Genomic DNA, 20,130 nt, shown 5'->3' with positions numbered 1-20,130 from the left:
TTCGGAAAGTTTCTCTCTCTTAAGCGTTGGTTGCTAGAATTTTCAATTGAAAGTTTCAGATTGTGATGATTTCCTATTCTCTCATCTAGTTATTTCCTTTTCGTTGAGGGAAGATTGTTGTTTAATAAACTCAAGTTTTAAGAAAACTTGCTTCTGAAACAGTTTCCTCGAAAGAATATGCCAATAATATTGGGCAACTGATTGATTGTTTCTAAAGTATATTACTACCATATGAGTTGTATTTAAAAATAAATAAATAAACCTAATGTCAGGACAACCCATTATTCTATCTATGCACTAATTTACTCTTTTTTTGGGTAATTCAAGTGTTACTAACTACATTTGGAGATTGCATAAGCAAATCTTTAAGTTTTGCCAAATTATTTATCATAAGGACGAGACTATTGAAAGGGTATTCGACTTAGAATTAAAAGAGTGGATGATTGATAAGATTTTGACCATCGCTGTTGGCAATAAAGACATTTGAGAAAAAAGTTATCTCAAGGTTGAGATAGAGAGTATTGTGATATATGTTGTATACTGTAGGTTGCAAAATGTAGGTTAAAATTGCAAGCCTATAATTACGTGACAGAGTAAATCATAGATATTATTTGAGCTGTCAAATTTTCCTTTAATTCCTAAGATCATGTTGTTCCTTGATTTGTTCTTCCTTGATTTCTCAGGATAAATCATAGATAGACCGTACAAAAGAACTAATTCTACAAGACTCTATTACAGATGACATGAATGAGTCAACACAGCCTACACAGGGGCAAGGTATTCCTCTACTCACACCCAATGTAAGTATTAAACCCATTGTTAGTGGACCACTTAGTGGTAGAGTTAGGTCAATAGAAACCCTCCAAGCATTGGTAATTAATGCTTACACTTTCTAAGTTTAAACATTGAAAATGGGAACTTCTAATTAGATAAAGTACAAATAAATAAAATAAAATAATGCATTTAGAAAAGTTAAAAGATGTATATTGGAGAAATCAAAAGACATTATTAAAACTATGGGAACTTCAAAACTCGTTGTAGTTTGCTAGCCCAACACCATGTACAAGAAAAATTAATTACCTTAAGTGCTATTTCTAGTACTTGGGAATTTTAACTTTAATATTTAATGCAGTGATATCTATATGTTTAGGTTAGAAAATGTTCAGAAATCCTTATCCATGCCAATGATGAGTTGACTTGGTGTAAGTTATTACATTGGTCGTGAGTGGAATCCGCCCTTGGATCTTGGTTTTGATGACTTGCATATGCCAATATTGTTAATCTATCACACATTGGCAAGAATAGTAATTACAAGAGATATACTGATCTGTTTTTTGTTGAAGTAAATCGCCTTCTAAAGAGAAAATTCTCAAATAAAGGAACTTGTGCTCGAAATGGAAGCATCATGAAAGTTCCAATCCTCTCTTTTGCTACATCTGCGATCTTACAGACAGAAAATGTTTGTTTTTATTTAATTTTAATCCATGGTCATTTACAAGTTTTTCACATGTAAATGTCCTTTGGAATGTCATCCCAAGTGTTTAGCTTGTAAAGTCATTTTCTTTGTTATCATGATGCATAATTGAAGATTCCATTAATGACTTTTTGGAAAAGAGAAAAATGTTTTACTTGGGAAGTCATGAGCTGTTTTGCAATATGCAATGTATCATGTAGAAGAATGTCGCAGATCTTCTTGCACTCTTAAATTGAGAGATTCGGCCAAAGGGCCAGTAGTTGTTGCTCATTTGTAAAATAGAGGATTTATTTATACAACTAGACAGTTAAGAGAACTAACTCTCAACATACAAACCCTGGTGTTTTCTTCTATTTTATATATTTAGACTAACAAGCCTTTGCGTGATCTCTCTATATATATCTTCTTATCTTCTTTAACATTTTATTCAACTGAATTGTTCAATGCATAGAGATAAATAAGTCATGACACTCCATCTTTTGGAGAGTTATCAAATATAGGACTAGATCATGTGTGTAAGTTTACATACTAATGTCACAAAATTAAATTCATTAATTGATATGATTAGATCTAATATATTAAATTTATTTTAAAATAAAAATAATTTTAAAATTTAATGCATCACATTGAGTCATATCGGTTTATAATCTTTTTTAATTTTGTTTATTTTGAAAACTAAATATTTATAAAGGAAAATTATGTGTACTGTAAGGAAAATGATAAATTTATTTTTTATTAACAATTTGTGTACAACTGTATAATAGAATTATATTATTTTAAATTTTAATTTAATTTTATTGATAATTTGATGTATTTAAATATAATAAAAAAATATTATTATATTTAAAATTGTTTATAAATAGCAGATAAATTGATGGTGTATCATTATTGCAACAGTTCTGCTATATACCCCCGGGAAGTAACCCCGGCGCGGCAGTTGCCACGCCAGCCGGCATTAAAAAAAAAAAAAACTTACAGCGGGATTTTGGGGGGGGGGGGGGAAGCATTTCACGTGATTTGAACTATAGCCCCATTCCCGTCTTCCAGTCCTCCCACCTTGCCGACGAGCTGCATTTCACATTTTTACAGCTGATTTGAGCTGCCCTGAGCGTGGGAAAGAGAAGAAGTCGAGCGCCATTCCCGTCTTCCAGTCCTCCCACCTCGCCGACGAGCTGCATTTCACCATCTGCAGCTGATTTGAGCTGGCCTGAGCGTGGGAAAGAGAAGAACCCGAGCGCCATTCCCGTCTTCCAGTCCTCCGACCTCGCCGACGAGCTGCATGTCACATTTTTGCAGATGATTTGAGCTGCCCTGAGCGTGGGAAAGAGAAGAACCCGAGCGACGAAACGGAGGAAGCCGAGCGACGAAAGCTGCGCAAGAGCCCATCTCGGAACCAGAGACCAGAACCGACGAGCTTTAACTGGGTAGGCAACTTATTCTTTCATCTACATTTTCTTTCATTTGCATTTGTGGGTAAAGATTAGAACGGTTTTTCTCTGGGTTTTTGCTTTGCCGTTGTCGTTCTTTGTTCGTTTTGCAGACATTTTTTTTTTTTACAGAATTTTTTTTTCTATTGCTTTGTATTCATTTGACAAAACAAAGCATGAAATGTGTTTTTTTTTTTTGTTTTATAAGTACAGAAAGCGTGAAATGTACAGAATAAAAATATTTGATTGCTTTTTTTTTGAACAATTATTTGATTGTTTATTTCATTATTTCTTCATTAACAATAGTTGATTATAAATTATTTGCATGTTTATTAGCATGCACAATCTGTTGTTAATATATAAATGTGGCACCAGTTAATGAAGATACAATCTGGCACCAGTTGATGAATATAAATGTTAATATATTCATGTGTCAAGAGACTTGAGGTTGCAATTAATACTATGTGGTCATATGATTAAATGGAATTAGAAAGTATTTACGATTGTAGATTTATTGGTTTTACTTAATTGTTGACAGTTCTAGAATATTTACCCAGCATGGGAAACGAGAACGAACAACCAACTATGATGACATCTAGTAGCTCAAATCGCTCATCTAAGGTATGTATGTTATATAATTGGTAAAATATTTAACATTTGTACTGTTGATATTTTGTTTTGCAAAATACATTTTGAACTTTATCTAATAACATGTTAGGCCATACCATCAACTAGTCAAAACATGCCAAATTATATGTCTGGTTACTTTGGACCTGTGCCTACGTGGTCACCAACTTTTCTACCATATTCGGCTAGTAACCAATATCCAGGAAACATACAGGTAGTGATAACTTATCCTAATTTATTAGCCATAAGTTGGCTTTGTTGCAACTATTAAAAGAATCAGGTGGCTTAATTGCAATAAATTAATTGATGACCTTTTATAATTTATTGCAGAATGCTGGTTACTCATTTCAACATATCATGGAACCTCCGAGTCACCTCAGCAATACAAGGTCTGCCACGAGCAAAATAGTTGGTTCAGGGCTGGATAATACTACTGATGGTGAGGAATCTGAAGCGCCATGTGGATCTCCTATAGTTGATGACTCGAATAATGGCAGTGGCGAGAAATCCCAGAATGTCCAAATGGTTGATGGTGATACGATTGATGAGCCAAAGTCGGGAATGGAGTTTAATTCCCTTGAAGAGCTATTAAGTTATTATAAGGAATATGGAAAAAAAAATGCGGGTTTGGGGTGATGATAAAACGGACTGAGAGGGAAGAAGATGACTCTGTTAGATACGTCACTCTTTCTTGTGCCCGTGGTGGGAAGGCACGGAATAGGACGCTGAATGTCGCAAACCCACGTCCGACAGGAAAGACGGAATGTAAGGCAAAGATTAATGCCTTAAGGCAAGATGGAGTGCTTCGGTTGACAACAGTACATAATATCCATAACCATGGCCTAAGTCCAAAGAAATCTCGCTTCTTCCAATGTAATAGAGAAGTTAGTGATGCCGTAAAAAGGGTTCTAGATACAAATGACTTGGCTGGCATCCGAGCCAATAAGAGTTATGGATCTCTCGTTGTTGGTGCGGGTGGATTTGAGAATCTCCCATTCTTGAAAAAGGATTGTCGTAATTATATTGATAAGGCAAGACATCTGCGACTTGGCGCGGGTGGTGCTGGAGCGCTCCAACAGTATTTTTTACGGATGCAATACAAAAATCCTGGGTTTTTTTACATGATAGATATAGATGATGATGGGAGGTTAAAGAACGTCTTCTGGGCAACCCCCGCAGTAGACTGGCATACCAGTATTTTGGCGATGTGGTCACATTCGACACCACGTACCTAACGAATCAATATGGTATGCCATTTGCACCATTTGTTGGTGTAAACCACCATGGGCAGTCAATTCTGTTAGGAGCAGGCTTGATTTCTAGTGAGGATACAGAGACATTTGTCTGGTTATTCAAGACATGGTTGCAATGCATGGATGGTAATGCTCCAAAAGCTATTATCACTGATCAAGATAGAGCGATGAAAAATGCTATCGCAATTGTCTTCCCAAATACCCGGCATAGATTTTGTCTTTGGCATATACTGAAGAAAGTTCCTGAGAAGCTTGGCTCATATGGTTCGTACAAAACTGGGATGAAGAGTGCATTGATGAAATGTGTATATGACTCCCAATGTGTTGATGAGTTTGAGAAATGTTGGGATCAGTTGCTTACCACTTACAACTTGGGAGATAATGCGTGGTTGCAGAGCCTATACGTTGAGCTTGAGCATTGGGTACCGGCATTTTTGAAAAACTGTTTTTGGGCTGGAATGAGTACAACGTAACGAAGCGAGAGCATGAATGCATTCTTTGACGGTTATGTACATTCTAGGACAAACTTAAAAGAGTTTGTCGACCAATTTGATAATGCATTGAAGAAAAAGATTGAGAATGAAAATCTCGCTGACTTCCAATCATTTAATGTGACAATCCCCTGTATATCTAGATCTCCGATTGAGAAGAGGTTCCAAGAGTTGTACACGATAGCTAAGTTCAAAGAAGTTCAACATCAAGTCAACGGGATCATTGACTTGAATCCAAAGTTACATAATTCTGTTGGGTCAATAAAGACATATATGGTTGAGGATGAAATCTGTCTGGAAGAGTTCACTAAGTTCGTTAAACATTTTGTGGACTTTAGTGAGGAAGACGCAGTGGCAAAGTGCTCATGTGGATTATTTGAGATGAGGGGGATACTGTGTCGTCACATTTTGGCCGTATTCAGGTGTAATGATATTAAATTTTTGCCTGAAATGTATATTTTAGATCGATGGAGGAAGGATATTAGAAGGCGATACACATTAATCCACAGTAGCTTCGATGCAGGGGAACAGCACGCAGATTCGAATAGATATACCTGTCTCTTAAATATCTGTTATCAGATGATTACTTATGCATCAGACTCGAGAGAGAATACTGAGGATGCGAGAAATAAGTTAAATGCAATGATTGAGTTGTATCGTTCTAATCAAGAAGGCCCATCGATGACTCAAATTGGTTCTAATGTTGATTGTACGGCGAATGACACTATAGTCGGTGCTTCTGGGGAAGTACGTAGTCCACGTGTTGTACGAGGCAAAGGCAGACCTCCATCTTTAAAGAGAGCATCTAGGATGGAGATAGACATGCGGAAAGCTAAAGTAAAGACGAAGAAAGCACCAGCAAAGGGGAAGCGTAAAGAGGTGATTTCCGAGTAATAAGTTTCCGCACATTTATTTGCTTTAGATATTAATGATTGAGATATTTAATGTATATTTTTTGTGTATTTGATGGTTAGCGGGATGGAGGAGATACCCAGGTCGTGGATAAAGGAGATACACCTGTGACGGAAGTATACAGAAATTTATTTGGCCCTTCTGAGATGGTAGTCTCTAATGTTGGACACATGCAGGTATAGTAATAAGTTTAATTTTATTAAACTTTGTTTCAAAAAATGGCTGTATAACTTACCTTTCATTTCCAGTAGGCTATTCCCGAAAGAGAAAGCGTGGCGATACACATTACTGGACCCCAGTCTCGAGAAATTCCAATTCAGAGTCAAGAAAGCGTAAGTGGTCATCAAACTTTTTCTGCGAGTTTAATACAATTAATTTATGTGGCTATCAATTAATATTTTGGGTTAATATTTACAGATGGAAATTGGGTTGGAAAAATCACAATTGGTGCAATTTGGGTTGGATGGATTACAACCTTTGCAATGATGTGACGGAAGTGCTTTTGATGGTTGATTTTGTTACACCATATCGGGTCTGGATATGAATGTATTCCTAGGATGATATATTTTGTGTAATCTCTGATTTAGGGACTTTCTGCTGCACATGGATTATGGGAAGAATATTTTGTGTATTTGATGAAATGATGGAGTGCACTTTGTTGTGCACTTGGATAAGATGCTGGGAATTTTTTGTGTATTTGATGGATTTGGATGGATTTAGCACATTTTGGAGACAGTGGTTCTTAGCGGGGTTGTTGCACTTTGTTGTGTTTGATTTACTGATGGAGTGCACTTTGTTGAAGTTCCTGATAATTTGTCTGGTTTTTTTTTGTGTTTTTGAAGCACTTGGATGGATTTTGTGTATTTGAGGTATTTGTCAAAGGAGATACACTTGGATTCTGTACTTGGATAAACAAATTACTTATTATAGAATGTATTTGAGACTTGACAGGAATTTATAGCTTGATTTCCGTGACTTTCAACTACATGTGTTTGTGCACTTTGTGTAGATATTTATTGGACAACCAGCAGGATCATTGACTGGAATGGAGTGGGACAAAATTAATTATTGTGGTTTGAGAACCTGGGTCCCGTTGTGAGTGAATTACTAAATGCAGCCGGTTGTATCAATTTTGTTAAACGAATACTAGCCACTCGGCTTTTGATGGTTATATATGCGCCATGTGGAATTGAAGTGTTTTGGCAATTGGTTCAGTTAATGAGGCTGTCATTATTAGCCTAATCTGCATGTAAAAATACCAGAATACTGGTCATGATCAACAACTGCCGTAAAAATTCATACATATATTGTCTTCCCAAAAAATTCCAATCTCGAATTTGAACCTGGATAATAGCAGAATCTGTGTATTAATGATTAAAAAAGTTCCTTCAACCTATCTTTCACATCCATATCCACATATAAAACAGTACATAAAGTGCAAACAGTCACATATTTAACACATTGATCAACAACTTCCACAATTCCACTTTGTATAAACATCAAAATAATTCCCAAAATACCTAAACACATGACTACTAACAACAATCCCAAATTACTTATATAAAACTAGGTAAAAAGCATGTAAAAATACTGCACAACAATAAATCCAAAGCAGCGTGCTCCAACGCCTTCTTTTAGCTTCTTGTGCGTTAAGCACCAACTCCTTTTGCATAACCTCGTCGCTTTTATTGGACAGCACCATCTGCACCCTCTCGAGGCGTTCCACTATCTTACGGAGCTCGATCTCCCTCTTTCCGAGCAGCTCAAGTAGCTTCTCGACATCTCTCTCTTTCTTTAACAATTCATCAATCCTTTCTCTATATTGTAACTCAGTCACTTCATTACCATCTAACCACTTGAAAAACTTACAGTATGGTAAGCCCTGCTAATTTCATTTAATGCATATATTAGACAATGATTGGAGTGCACAGTATATTAATCATCAGAATCACCAAAAAATGTTTTAGGCAACAACCACATGTAGTTACCTGCGTATTATACTTTGAACACCCTAAGAAGGCCCGTCTAGGATTTTTTGTAGTAGTTGACCATTTTAATGTGGCTTCTAGCTCGCAGAAGCACAATTCTTTTCCCAAAGTACGTTTGGGAAAAGATGACGAAGATATTGATGAAGATGATTTTGACATTCTAAGATGAACCCCTATAAAAAAATTGAATAACAGTTGAATAATGATGCTGTTATTAATGAAGATAGCAACTTTTGACAAATGTCTATAGTTGGTACAATATTGTGGAACCTTGAGCTCTTAATCAACACATTTTATTTTATCAACCAATAGACAGAAATTTTTTAGAGGTGCTGGCCGGCCTCCAAGTTTAGCAGAATTAGCTAGCTACCAATTACGCCATCATGTGGCCCATACACCATGCATGCATGCTGCTTCTGATCGATCTAGCTTATAAGTACTATGCAACTACATTTAGAAGATGACATTTTGAACAACTGACAATTTGTGTAGTATATATTATAGCAGCTAACATTTTGAACATATATATATATATATATATGTCCAAGAGATTATGTAGCTAGATAAGTGGATATGGACCCAGGAAAAGAATGGCAAGTATATGGTTAAAAGTGCATATCGATTCTTTAGAGAGAGACAGATCATAAGCCCAAATAAAAGCACAAATACAAGCAGAATAACAGCTAATTGACATGCTTTATCGAAGCTAAGAATTCCACACCAAGTTTCTCAACAATTCAAAAACAAATCACCAGAATCAACAAAGGGCCTTTCATCCAAACAGTGAATCCTGTATTCAAAAGACAATTATTTTTACAAACTAGACTATTAAAATGTTACACATTTGTTTTATGCATGTACAAAGAATATTCGATAAATTTACACATTAAAATAGAAGAAGTTCTCTCAACTTATTTTGGAAGGAAATCTGCTAATTTATAAGGAGTATTTTTCAAATTAATAACGGGTTTAATCCAACTCTTGATCACAAAACGTGAATCTAGAATTTCATGCCATATATACACTTAAACAATTAAAGTCACACATCTTAATCCTTCAAAGAAATATAATACATACACGTCTTAATCCTAACTCAGAGAAGCTGAGACGATATGTTCAATAATGAGTGATGAATCCCCTCTAATTTGGTGTTATAATGGCAAATCATAATCATAATCACAACTTGCATTCATAAAGAAAAATTCAAAAATTCAAATATGGGAATAAACTGAATGGCCGATGATCCAAAATCAACTACTCAACTAATTAACACTTTAAAAATCATAATCAAAATCACAATTTTTTGTTTCATTCATAAAACTAAAATCAACAAAAAAAATAAATAAAACCTGGGTTCTCCGAGAAGATTCCTGCTTCTCGGGTTCGTGTCCCGTCGCGGCCTCAAGGGGGTGAAGACAATTGGATGGAGGTTTGGGGGAGGACACGGGAGAAGACTGAGTGGGTTCACGGCTCTCTGGGAGGACGAAGGGAGAGGGAGGCCGAGTGGCTTGGGTTAGGGTTCGTGTCGCCGTCAAATGGGTTCTCTGGGTTAGGGCTCCTCAAAGCTAGCGTCGGGTGACCTTTTATGATGAGAAAGGAGAGATGAGAGGGAGCCGACAGGGGTTAGGGTTAGGGTTCGTGGGGGATGTCTGGGGGGGGGGGGATACCCATCGAGCCAAAGTCATAATGTAAACGGCGTCATTTACATTATGACTGCCACGTAGGAGCCGAGGACGCACCGGAGATATACCCCGGTTGCAGAGTTTTTCTTATTGCAAAGGAATGTGAAAAGAGTAGAAACACTACTGTCACTGACAATTGGGTCTCCGATTGGGTCCTGAAGGGATGCATGCATTAATAATGCCGTTGCGCTGAAAAAATCCCCACCACATTTGGAGATGCTGAGTTTCTAGTGTCAGAAAAAGTTGCCCTCTTTTTTCTCAACTATTTTTATCTCTCTATATGTATGGGCCGCAGTAGCAGCAGTGGTGGGTCAATGTTACAGTATAGCAAAGATGCTGTAACATTTTGTTTTGTTTCACACGAACCTTAAAAGGCAGGCTACCTGAAACAGAGAAATGATTTCATGATTGATTGATGGATCTTTATAGATTCAGTCTCTATCATTTAGGCATTCTTATTCCAGTAAAAATATTCCTGATTCTTGTCTAATCACCCCCCTTTACCATACATACTGCGCTTATACGTACTTTTTATTCAGAAGAAAAATATGGTCTGCCTATTTTTTCTTTGACAAACAATTGTTTAATTTAAACGGACATTTGAGTTAGAAATCAAGCAAAGGAATGTCATCCTTGAATGTCGCAGCTAGCGCTGGAATTTGCCAGAAGGCTTTAATAAATATGTATAACTTGAACTTGGTACTTCAATTTCGGTGTGGCACTACGCATTAGGATTGAGAGATCCGCTATTTGCAGTGTTCTGATTTCAACTAACGTATAAAAATAATATTATTTTATAGAAATATTTTTATATTTTAAATCTTTTTTTATAAAAAACATATGATATATAAATAATAAATAGAACAACTCATTAATTTAATAAAAATAAAATAAAATAATAAAAAATAAAAAATAATACTAAAAAATAAAAAATATATGATATAGAATGACGAATTATTATAGAAAGTTAAAGAAAATTGTTAAAAAAAATAGACAAAACTTTTTGGCGTTTCTGTACGGATTTGCCAAATTGCCGGCCGTTGTAACTGGCCAAAACCATTTTATGCTATTTTAATAATATTATTTTGGCCATAATTGCGATTTAAATATTGTTCGCTTGGCTTTTCTTTTTAATGGGGCATTTATGTTTTAGGGAAATGGGGTATCTTTAATTATGAATACGAATTGTGAGTTTCAATTTTTTTTTTTTTTATCCGGAGGCCGGTAATTATGATAAAAAAGGGGGCGAATTATGATTGTAAGAAGAAAAATGACAAACATTCGTTATTTTTTAATTTTCACAATACTTTAGGTAATAATGTTCTAAAATTAATAATATTTTTGTAAACTATATTATAAAAGTAATATTATTTTATAAAAATATTTTTATTTTATAATATATGCTGTAAAATATTGTGAGATGTATGATTCGTGTATCATTACCCTCGTCAGAAATAACCCAATGTTGAAGTGAAATCTAACTAGAATATTTGTTTGGAAGAAAGGAAATCTGAAGAATTTTGACCGGTGGACGTGAATTATCTTTTCTAGTTTGCATTTTTGGTCTCTTGCGTCCCCAGTTGTGTTCCTGGAAACTGCTCTCTCTCCCCCCACCCCCTTTTTCTCCTTCTCTCCTCTTCATCTCATAATCACTTTCTTCTCAAAGTCTGAAGCAATCACTCGAGACTGTCAAGCTGGCTGGCTTGACCAAAGCATCACACTTCTACTCCAATCCCCTCGAAAGCAAAAACTCCATAGCCAATATCTAAGTCCAAAAACCCATGCTCCTCTTCCGTTTCTTCGTTGTGGCCATGGCTTTGGCTTTAGTCCTACCCTCCCCGATCCTTTCCCAACAAAACAACTCCGATCCGTGCCCTCTCGACTTCGGCGTCCTCCAACGGCTGATCCAAAACTCCAACCGCACTAAAGTGGACCTCACCACCAATTGCCAGTACATCCGCCAGGGCCTCCGACTCGTCCAGTCCCGTTACCTCCAGCGCACCAACTCGTTCCTCCCCCCACTCAACTCGTCCGAGTCATGTTGGTCCGCTTACCAAGCTCTCATCGACAATTACCTTCCCGGCTTCAACATCAGATCCTCCTGCGGCTTCCAGACCGACTGGATCTCCAGGGGCTGCATGAATATCACCACCAGGGCCCAGTTCGAGCATATTGTCTCCCCGCAAACCCTGGACGACGTCGTCACCAGCTGCAACCAGTCCCTCGAGAACAGCTCCCCCTGCGCCTCCTGCACCACCAGCCTCTCCACCCTTCAGGCCTCGTACCTGACCGGGCCCTCCGTCGGCAACGTCTCTGACTGCACGGCATACCCCTCGATTTACGCTGCTGCGTTCGCCAATCTGTACGGGCCTACAGATACAGGAACCGCCAAGTGCCTCTTCTCGCTCGATTTTACGTCCTCGAGCTCCAAAAGTAATCGGCGGAAGGTAATCTTGGTTGTCTTGATTGCTTGCGGTGTCGGGACTTTGCTCCTAATTGGTGGGGGTTGGTTTTTGTTGCGAATAAGAAGAAGAAGAAAAAATGAGGGATTAATCATGAGCATGAAGAACAGAGGACAGGTCGGTAAAATTGAGATGGGATTGGGTTCTGGGCTGGAGTCGATCCATGATAGTACTACTTTATTGAGGTTCACATTCGAAGACATCAAGCAAGCGACCAAAAATTTTTCTAGGGACAGTATAATTGGTAGAGGAGGTTATGGGAATGTGTACAAGGGCATGTTGTCAGATGGGTCCGAGGTTGCATTGAAGAGGTTCAAGAATTGTTCTGCTGCAGGGGATGCGACTTTCGCGCATGAGGTTGAGGTTATTGCGAGTGTTAGGCATGTCAACCTTGTTGCTTTGAGAGGGTACTGTACCGCCACAACTCCATTTGAGGGTCACCAGAGAATCATCGTGTGCGATCTGATGAAGAACGGGAGTCTTCATGACCATTTGTTTGGTCCTTTGGAGAAGAAGCTAAGTTGGCCGATGAGGCAGAAGATCGCCTTGGGGACAGCAAGGGGATTGGCTTATCTGCATTACGGGGCTCAACCGGGGATCATACATAGGGACATCAAAGCTAGTAACATACTTTTGGATGAGAGGTTTGAGGCCAAGGTGGCGGATTTTGGCCTTGCAAAGTTCACGCCGGATGGAATGACGCATATGAGCACAAGGGTGGCGGGGACAATGGGATATGTTGCTCCTGAGTATGCCTTGTATGGTCAGTTGACAGAGAGAAGTGATGTGTATAGTTTTGGGGTTGTGCTTCTGGAGCTTTTGAGTGGAAAGAAGGCTCTCGTTGGCAGCAATGAGGGCCAGCCCTCACTTGTGACAGATTGGGCATGGTCATTGGTGAGGAAAGGGAGAACTTTAGATGTAATTGAAAGTGGAATGCCGGAGCAAGGTGTGCCGGAGGTTCTAGAGAAGTATGTTCTGATTGCAGTGCTGTGCTCTCATCCACAGTTATATGCTAGGCCTACAATGGATCAGGTTGTGAAAATGTTGGAAACAGACCTTTCAGTTCCCTCAATCCCAGAACGACCGATTCCTCTAGTGGCTGAGCTTGACGATATTGAGAGATCTGCTAGCAGCAGCGGCTCAGGACACATGTCTAGCTCAACTGGCTATCACCCATTCACATTCGAAAGTGACCGGCCTAGGAGTCCTGAATAGACATTTTATGAGTTCCATTCTATCTAATTGGCAATATGGTCACCCTGATATGATTTGTTGGTTTATATTTTATGGTTCCTGAATTTGGAACGGCCTGACCTATTGTAAAGAAAAAATACATGTATATTTATAGTGGGTTCTTGTAAATTTTGTGGTTTATATTTATAGTGGTTTATATTTTATAGTGGGTTCTTGTAAATTTTGTGGAGTAGAGCATGGTTAGCTAAAAGAGCTGCCACAAATCATTTGTTACTTTTGAGATCTCACTGGGTTTGTACTTTTACCCAATGGAAGAGAGAGAGAGAGAGAGAGAGAGAGAGAGAGAGAGAGAGAGAGAGGGGGGGGGGGGGGGGGTGGGGGTGTCGGGGAACCGGCCTTCTCTTAATGAATGGCTGTATAACGGCAGTCTGTTTCTTAATCCTTATCCATGCCAATGATGAGTTAACTTTCATGTAGCTCTTGGTGTAACTTATTACATCGGTCGTGAGTGGAAACTTTAGTTTCCACTACTCCTGTATGCGTAGTCCGCCCTTGGATCTTGGTTTTGATGACTTGCATATGCCAATATTGCAAATGTATCACACTTCGGCAAGAGCAGTAATTACAAGAGATATACTAATCTGTTTCTTGTTGAAGTATGTTGCCTTCTAAAAAGAGTTCTCAAATAAAGCAAGTTGTGCTCGAAATGGAGGCATCATGGAAGTTCCAGTCCTCTCATTTGCTACATCTGCGACCGTACGGACAGAAAAGGTTTGTTTTTATGCAATTCTAATCCATGGTCATTTACAGGTTCTTGACATGAAAATGTCCTTCGGAATGTCATCCCTAGTGTTTAGCTTGTAAAGTCATTTTCGTTGTTATTATGATGCATAATTGAAGATTCCATTACTGACTTTTTGGACAAGAGAAAAATGTTTTACTTGGGAAGTCATGAACTCTTTTGCAATATGCAATGTATCATGTAGAAGAATATCGCAGATCTTCATGCACGCTTAAATTGAGAGATTGGGCCAAAGGTGGCAGATTTTAGCCTCTAATTAAGTTGGTGCCAGTAGTTGTTGCTCATTTTTAAAACAGAGGATTTATTTATACAACTAGACAGTTACGAGAACAAACTTCTCCAAGAAGGCAGTCAACAAGGATCGTTCCCAGAAACATATGGATTCGTTTACATAAACTTCATGATAGGAAAGTCCCAAGGAGATATATGTTCAGTAAATTTACAATTAGCTTATTCAAAAGCATATTTCCATCCATTAGGAGTCTTATGAATCATTCAGAAAGATAGAGAAACCAGGCCAAAACACAAACGCAGGAGAATCATTCTTATATATATATATATATATATATATGTTCTGTCACGTTAGCCCAAGGCTAAAGATCCAGCGTATGTCTTACATAAAATGTTTATGAAGTGGAACAATGAAATGGAACTACGACTTGTTTCCCCAACAGGCAAATTCTTCTGCTTTATATTGTATTATAAAATGACTGGGGGAAGCTCATACAGCATCTTTACATACCTCGATGAAAGTTGAACAATGCAGGGTCAAGAATTGGAATATTCCGATCCATTTTTTGGGTCTTAACCATCCAAAGATACAGTAACAAGAATACGTTTTTCAATGAAGTCAACAATTTGGTGATTTCTTATAATCTTGGGCGGTTTATATTGAGTAGCTGGTGCTCCATTTTCAATAGCTAACTGGGATAATGCATCAAAGCTACCGGGCTTTACTATGGATACTACCAAAGGGTCTATCTCACCTCTTTTCCTCTGCACATTGTATTTGTCTCCCAAGCTATCCCCAATAGAGGAACCACACTCTTTAAGAATAACAACTAGCTCCTCAATCTTTTCCTTTGGCAGAAACATGCATTCCTCTCTAACTTCTATGTAAACCTTCAGGAGCTTTGGGCTCAAAGTTAAGTCCAAGAAACTCGAGAATTCTGTGATCTCCACCGCCATTGCACTTCTTAACACACTTTGAAAATATTCGATTGCAAGTAACAAATCTTTCTCAGTTACTACCTCGGAAGGAGCTCTAGGAGCTCTCATCACAAACTCCACTAGCGGAGATGAATTATAGAAACCAACAACTCTCACAATATCACCTAGATGATATCGATAGAATCCTCTATAAGTGGTGACAACCACTTCATACATCTTCCCTGCCTCTACACCAGAAATGTCTACTGTTTCTTCACTAACCACATCAGTCACATCTGAAGCAAATGGAAGAAACTCGAAGTATGCTGCAGTTGGGAGCAAAATGAATCGAGTCCTCTCTGGAGGCTGCGTAATATCCATGTTAATACCCACACAACATTCTGAAGCAAAGTAGTCTCCACCTAACACAGGTACTTCTCCTGCATACTGCTTAAGCTTTGGATAATACTGAGCCAAGCTCCCTGTGGTAACGCACCTAATGAACCTTACATTAGGCCACAGTTTACTCACTATCCCACCCCAATTCTTGTCCTCACAAATTGCCCAAATTCTTCTTGACAGTTCTGGTTGAGGCCCCCCAAGAACTTCAATTACTGAATCTCTCATTGCAACATCAGAAATCTCCAAACTTGGAACCCCACATTCAAGATCATCACATAGCTGCTTCCACTTGGACTCTAAAAGACCAAACACCTTGATCAAGCCTATGGCATACGGGACTCTAATTCCATCAATAAAATCAGAGTTCCTAAGACCACAAAGAAGGTGGCAGTACATCTGGTGCTCCACATTCGACCCAAGAATGACTTCGCGGGGACTAGAACAAGATAGAAACTGAGACCAATTTGTGGCACCACTATGAATAGGATATGTAGAAGCGGCCATAACCTTAAAACCACCTTTGGTGGTTGCAATGTTATCGGCATAAATGAACCATAGGATCTTACTCACTGAGGTCCTAGGAGGAAACGACCTAAAAGAAAGTTCACATTCACTTGTTATATATAAAAACTAGATTGTAGGAGCATATTAACCAACAATAACAACCACACCAATGATATACAAGAGCGTAAATAAGTTACCTTCGAAGAATTGAGGCGCTGCCCTGGTGAGCCATGAAGGAAGCCGCTTTTGAGAGCTTAGAATCAAAGTAAGGGATCAATTTGGGCTTCATGGCACTTGTCCCTGAGCTGCAAAATCCAAACTAAGATTCTAAATTGCAATTATAATATTGCTGTATTTTCTGAATTTACTTGTTAATATTTCTGAAGAGACAATTTCATACACGAATTCTAACGATTCAAGACTGAAAAAACCATCGAAAAGCGCGACTTGCAGCTGGTAAATAGAATGCTTTGAGTCGCACCGTTATTGATCAAACCCGACCCAAATCTAATTATAAGAAAGAACAGTAAATAGAAAAAAAAAAAAAAAAAATCAGGAGTGTCTTAGGAGATGAGTACCTGTAGAAGAAACAGAGTAGAGTATCAACGGACAAGAGAGGCAGATCATGGTCAACGAGTCCGTCGGCCATCCGATCGATGTGGTCAACGTAGTCATCGTAGGAAGACAACGGCACGGCGCGACGGAAGGTGGCGGCGTCCACCGGTTGCTCATCGTGGCCTTGGAGGTGGGATCTGAGATAAAGTACTCCGGCCTGGCGTTCGAGGATCGACCGGAGGGTCTCGAGCTGGTGACGTGAGGCTTCCTTCGTGGTATCCTCGAGCATCCTCAAGATCTCCTCGTCTGTCATTTTTCCGGGTCGGCGGGTGACTTTAGCAACTTTCTTCTCCGTCTACTCTGACCCATGATCGGTATAAATACTAAATAGACACGCTAGTCCGCCCATGACCCCTGCCGTTCCTAGATTGCCACATCATCACTAACTCGCGCGAAAATTTCGAATATAAATATTCTATATAATTATTCTCTCCGAACAAATTAATATTAAAGAAAGTTAAGAAACAAAGAAACCTGACTTTCTTGTAGAGTCTTTCGATCCCACCACGGAGCCGTTTCACCAGCGTCGGGATAGTCCTTTCCTTTCCACAACTTTTGGCCTGCGCGCTGTCATCGGGGAGATTCGACACCGACAGGGAAACGTTCTCGAGTCATTCGCAGTTGGTGCTGGAAAAGCTCATTCTGACCAGACATTAACGCCCGGAGAGGGTGATCTTGGTTTTACAGGAGTCACCAGAGAGAGCAATGCAAACATGAAAGGATCACCCGGAGACGACGATCTTTGCTCAATCGGCGGCGCCCGAGAGAGATATGAAGGCTTGAAAGTAGCACTGGTAGACGACGCTAGGGTCCATAAGAGAGGGTACGGATTCTGGACAGAGAGTATTGATGGGAGATTGGACCACGGAGATCCAACTCTGGTGCAGCCTCTGTGGACGGTGAGATCGAGGACCGGACCGAGTTCAAGGAGGACTGTGAGTAAAGAAAACCTAAGAAGCGCGAAGGCGAGTTCGAAGGATTTCCCACCAATGTTGCCCTTGTTGGACGAGGACGGGAGGCCAATGTTCAACCTGGTGAAAGTGAGGAGTGCTGGAAGATTGTTGATCGTTGCGGAGAGGAACTTGCAGCCGAGGCTCGTACGGACTCATAGCCAAGACGGAAGACTTCGAATAGACATTGCGTTTCCTGAAGAAGCAGAAGACGAAGAGGGAGAAGAGGAGGAGGAGGAGGAGAATGTAGGGCCAAATAACGTAGGTACTGGTGTCCAGGACGTTGGTCCTAGAATAGACATCATGCTTCCTGAAGAAAAATAAAGAAGAGGAGGAGAAAAGGGGGAAAAAAGGTTGAAGGCCCGCTGGCCATTCACCCAGCAAACAAGAGGTAATCAGGTACAGAGAGGAATGTTAGGCTACGTAGATTTGATTTGATATATTTTCAAAATGAGTTTACATTTTTAATATACGTGGGATTTTTTTTATTACTTTTTTATAATCCATTTTCAGTCCGCTAATATAATTTTATTATTTTCATTAAAAATAAAATTTAATATTAGAAAATTACTCTTCATTTTAAATAAATAATAAATTTATAAACTGTATGGTTGTAAACTCATTATTTTTTCAAAAAGAAAAGAGTTTTGCTAATTGCATAGGGTCTGTTTGAACCGTGAAAACAAAAATCCTACAGTGAGAGATTTTTTTTAATGCTAAATTTAGGTTTCAAATATGTGTGATCTTATTGCATTAAATGGTTGCATTGGTTAATTCTATGTATGTAGAAAATACCCCAAAAAATATATCATTTCTATGTAGTTTTTCCTTCTTTGTTTATTTTTTAATTTTTTGGTATAATGAAGTGAATCCCTCCAAAATTAAGGCTCGTTTGGAAAGTGAAATGATATGAAAATTTTGTAAATAGCAGTAAAATTATTTGTGAATAGTAATGAGATAATTTGAATTGAGTATTTTTAAAATTTTGAGAAATGAGAGAGAAAAAGTTAAATAAAAATATTATAAAGTTAAAATCTTGTTAGAATATAATTTTATAATATTATTTTTATTTGAAAATTTGAAAAAGTTGAATTATTTTTTTAATGTTTTGTTTAAAAGTTTAGAAAAGTTGTAATAATTAGTTTAAAAATTTTGTATTTGAATTATGTTTAAGAAGTAGATGACATGAGATGAGATTAGATGAGAATTTTGGGATGACATCTATTTCCAATATTTTATCTCATCTCATCTCATCTCAACTCATCAAAAATCTCATCTCATCTCATCTCAACTCATTATTACAATTTTTTCAAATTCTCATATAAAATATAATAAACAATTTAACTTTTTCAAATCTCAATACAAAATTAATATTAAAAAATTATATTATAACAATATTTTATTCATTACTATTTAAAATATCTCATCTCATCTGTGTAACCAAATAGGAGCTTAGTATTTTTATTTTTCAATCACAATATTGACCCAAAGTGAAACAAACACTATACAAAGACATTTAAGGTTAGTGATATAAATGTGCGTGTGTATGTGTGAATTCATTCATAATTTTATTATGAAGATTTCAATAAACTAGAAAAAATATATATGAGATCGTAATTATAGCATTTTATGCTTAAACTTGGCATCAAAATATTCAATAACCGCACAAGACTCTTTTTTTAAGACAAAAAAGGGTAAGAATGGATAATTGTGGTGGCCTCCCATCCTAGGCATGACCTCATTTGTTTTCATAATCATTTTCATCTCATTTGATCTCATATCATCTAATTATTACATACAAAATTTTTAAATTCTCACACAAAATAAAATAAATAATTCAATATTTTCAAATTCAAAAACAAAAGTAATATTAAAAAAATATATTCTAACAATATTTTATTAAATTTTCAGCTTTTATCTAAATGCATCTCATCTCATTAAACCTGCATAAACTAGTTTACGTTAAGAACGGAGTCATGAGCTTTTAAAAGATCACTCGATAGTTTATGTTGATAAATAGTTGTTCTAATGTAAAAAAAATGACTTGTAACAAGATGGACATTCGATAGCCATGTCTCAAAAAAAAAAAAGAAAAAAAGTATATATACCCAAGTCATCAATGTTAGAGCATTGGTATTGGTCTAGCAAAATGTGCTAGACTTGAGCAAAATATGCCCCAATTTCCCTTAAAACTGCTG

General features: G+C 37.8%; 4 protein-coding genes and 1 long non-coding RNA gene across 9 annotated transcripts; 3 read left to right on the top strand and 2 right to left on the bottom strand.

Moving 5' to 3' along the window:
- The first annotated feature begins 4,163 nt into the window (after nt 1–4,163).
- On the top strand, nt 4,164–6,670 carry LOC122316281 (protein FAR1-RELATED SEQUENCE 5-like). Its single transcript, XM_043132813.1, has 6 exons — nt 4,164–4,722; nt 4,833–5,250; nt 5,416–6,151; nt 6,247–6,360; nt 6,436–6,516; nt 6,602–6,670. The coding sequence occupies exons 1-6, from the start codon at nt 4,164–4,166 to the stop codon at nt 6,668–6,670; spliced, it is 1,977 nt and encodes a 658-aa protein (XP_042988747.1).
- An 881-nt stretch (nt 6,671–7,551) lies between these two features.
- Nucleotides 7,552–10,171, bottom strand: LOC122317237. Its single transcript, XR_006244402.1, has 3 exons — nt 9,522–10,171; nt 8,173–8,345; nt 7,552–8,066 (listed from the first exon to the last, which is right to left on the bottom strand). It is a non-coding gene; the product is annotated as an uncharacterized LOC122317237 (long non-coding RNA).
- Nucleotides 10,172–11,415: 1,244 nt separating this feature from the next.
- Nucleotides 11,416–13,711, top strand: LOC122317000 (probable LRR receptor-like serine/threonine-protein kinase RKF3). The gene has a single exon (XM_043133880.1). It carries the CDS (start codon nt 11,636–11,638, stop codon nt 13,529–13,531), a length of 1,896 nt encoding a protein of 631 aa, XP_042989814.1. The 5' UTR covers nt 11,416–11,635; the 3' UTR covers nt 13,532–13,711.
- Nucleotides 13,712–14,832: 1,121 nt separating this feature from the next.
- LOC122316779 (probable indole-3-acetic acid-amido synthetase GH3.6) lies at nt 14,833–17,605 on the bottom strand. Of its 5 annotated transcripts, none has more exons than XM_043133561.1 (4): nt 17,462–17,605; nt 16,946–17,336; nt 16,565–16,672; nt 14,833–16,455 (listed from the first exon to the last, which is right to left on the bottom strand). In XM_043133561.1, the coding sequence occupies exons 2-4, from the start codon at nt 17,233–17,235 to the stop codon at nt 15,117–15,119; spliced, it is 1,737 nt and encodes a 578-aa protein (XP_042989495.1). In that variant the 5' UTR covers nt 17,236–17,336; nt 17,462–17,605; the 3' UTR covers nt 14,833–15,116. The 5 variants fall into 5 exon arrangements, with proteins under 5 accessions (XP_042989495.1, XP_042989494.1, XP_042989496.1 ...); XM_043133560.1 differs by having other exon boundaries at nt 16,946–17,345; nt 17,462–17,603; XM_043133562.1 differs by having other exon boundaries at nt 16,946–17,364; nt 17,457–17,601.
- Nucleotides 17,456–18,256, top strand: LOC122316780. Its single transcript, XM_043133564.1, has one exon. The coding sequence runs from the start codon at nt 17,696–17,698 to the stop codon at nt 18,254–18,256; it is 561 nt and encodes a 186-aa protein (XP_042989498.1). The 5' UTR covers nt 17,456–17,695.
- Nucleotides 18,257–20,130: the final 1,874 nt, after the last annotated feature.

This window comes from Carya illinoinensis, chromosome 7, assembly GCF_018687715.1.
Source record: "Carya illinoinensis cultivar Pawnee chromosome 7, C.illinoinensisPawnee_v1, whole genome shotgun sequence".
Lineage (NCBI taxonomy): Eukaryota > Viridiplantae > Streptophyta > Magnoliopsida > Fagales > Juglandaceae > Carya > Carya illinoinensis.
Note: the sequence above shows the minus strand (reverse complement) of the source record. Positions and strands in the feature narration are given on the sequence as shown.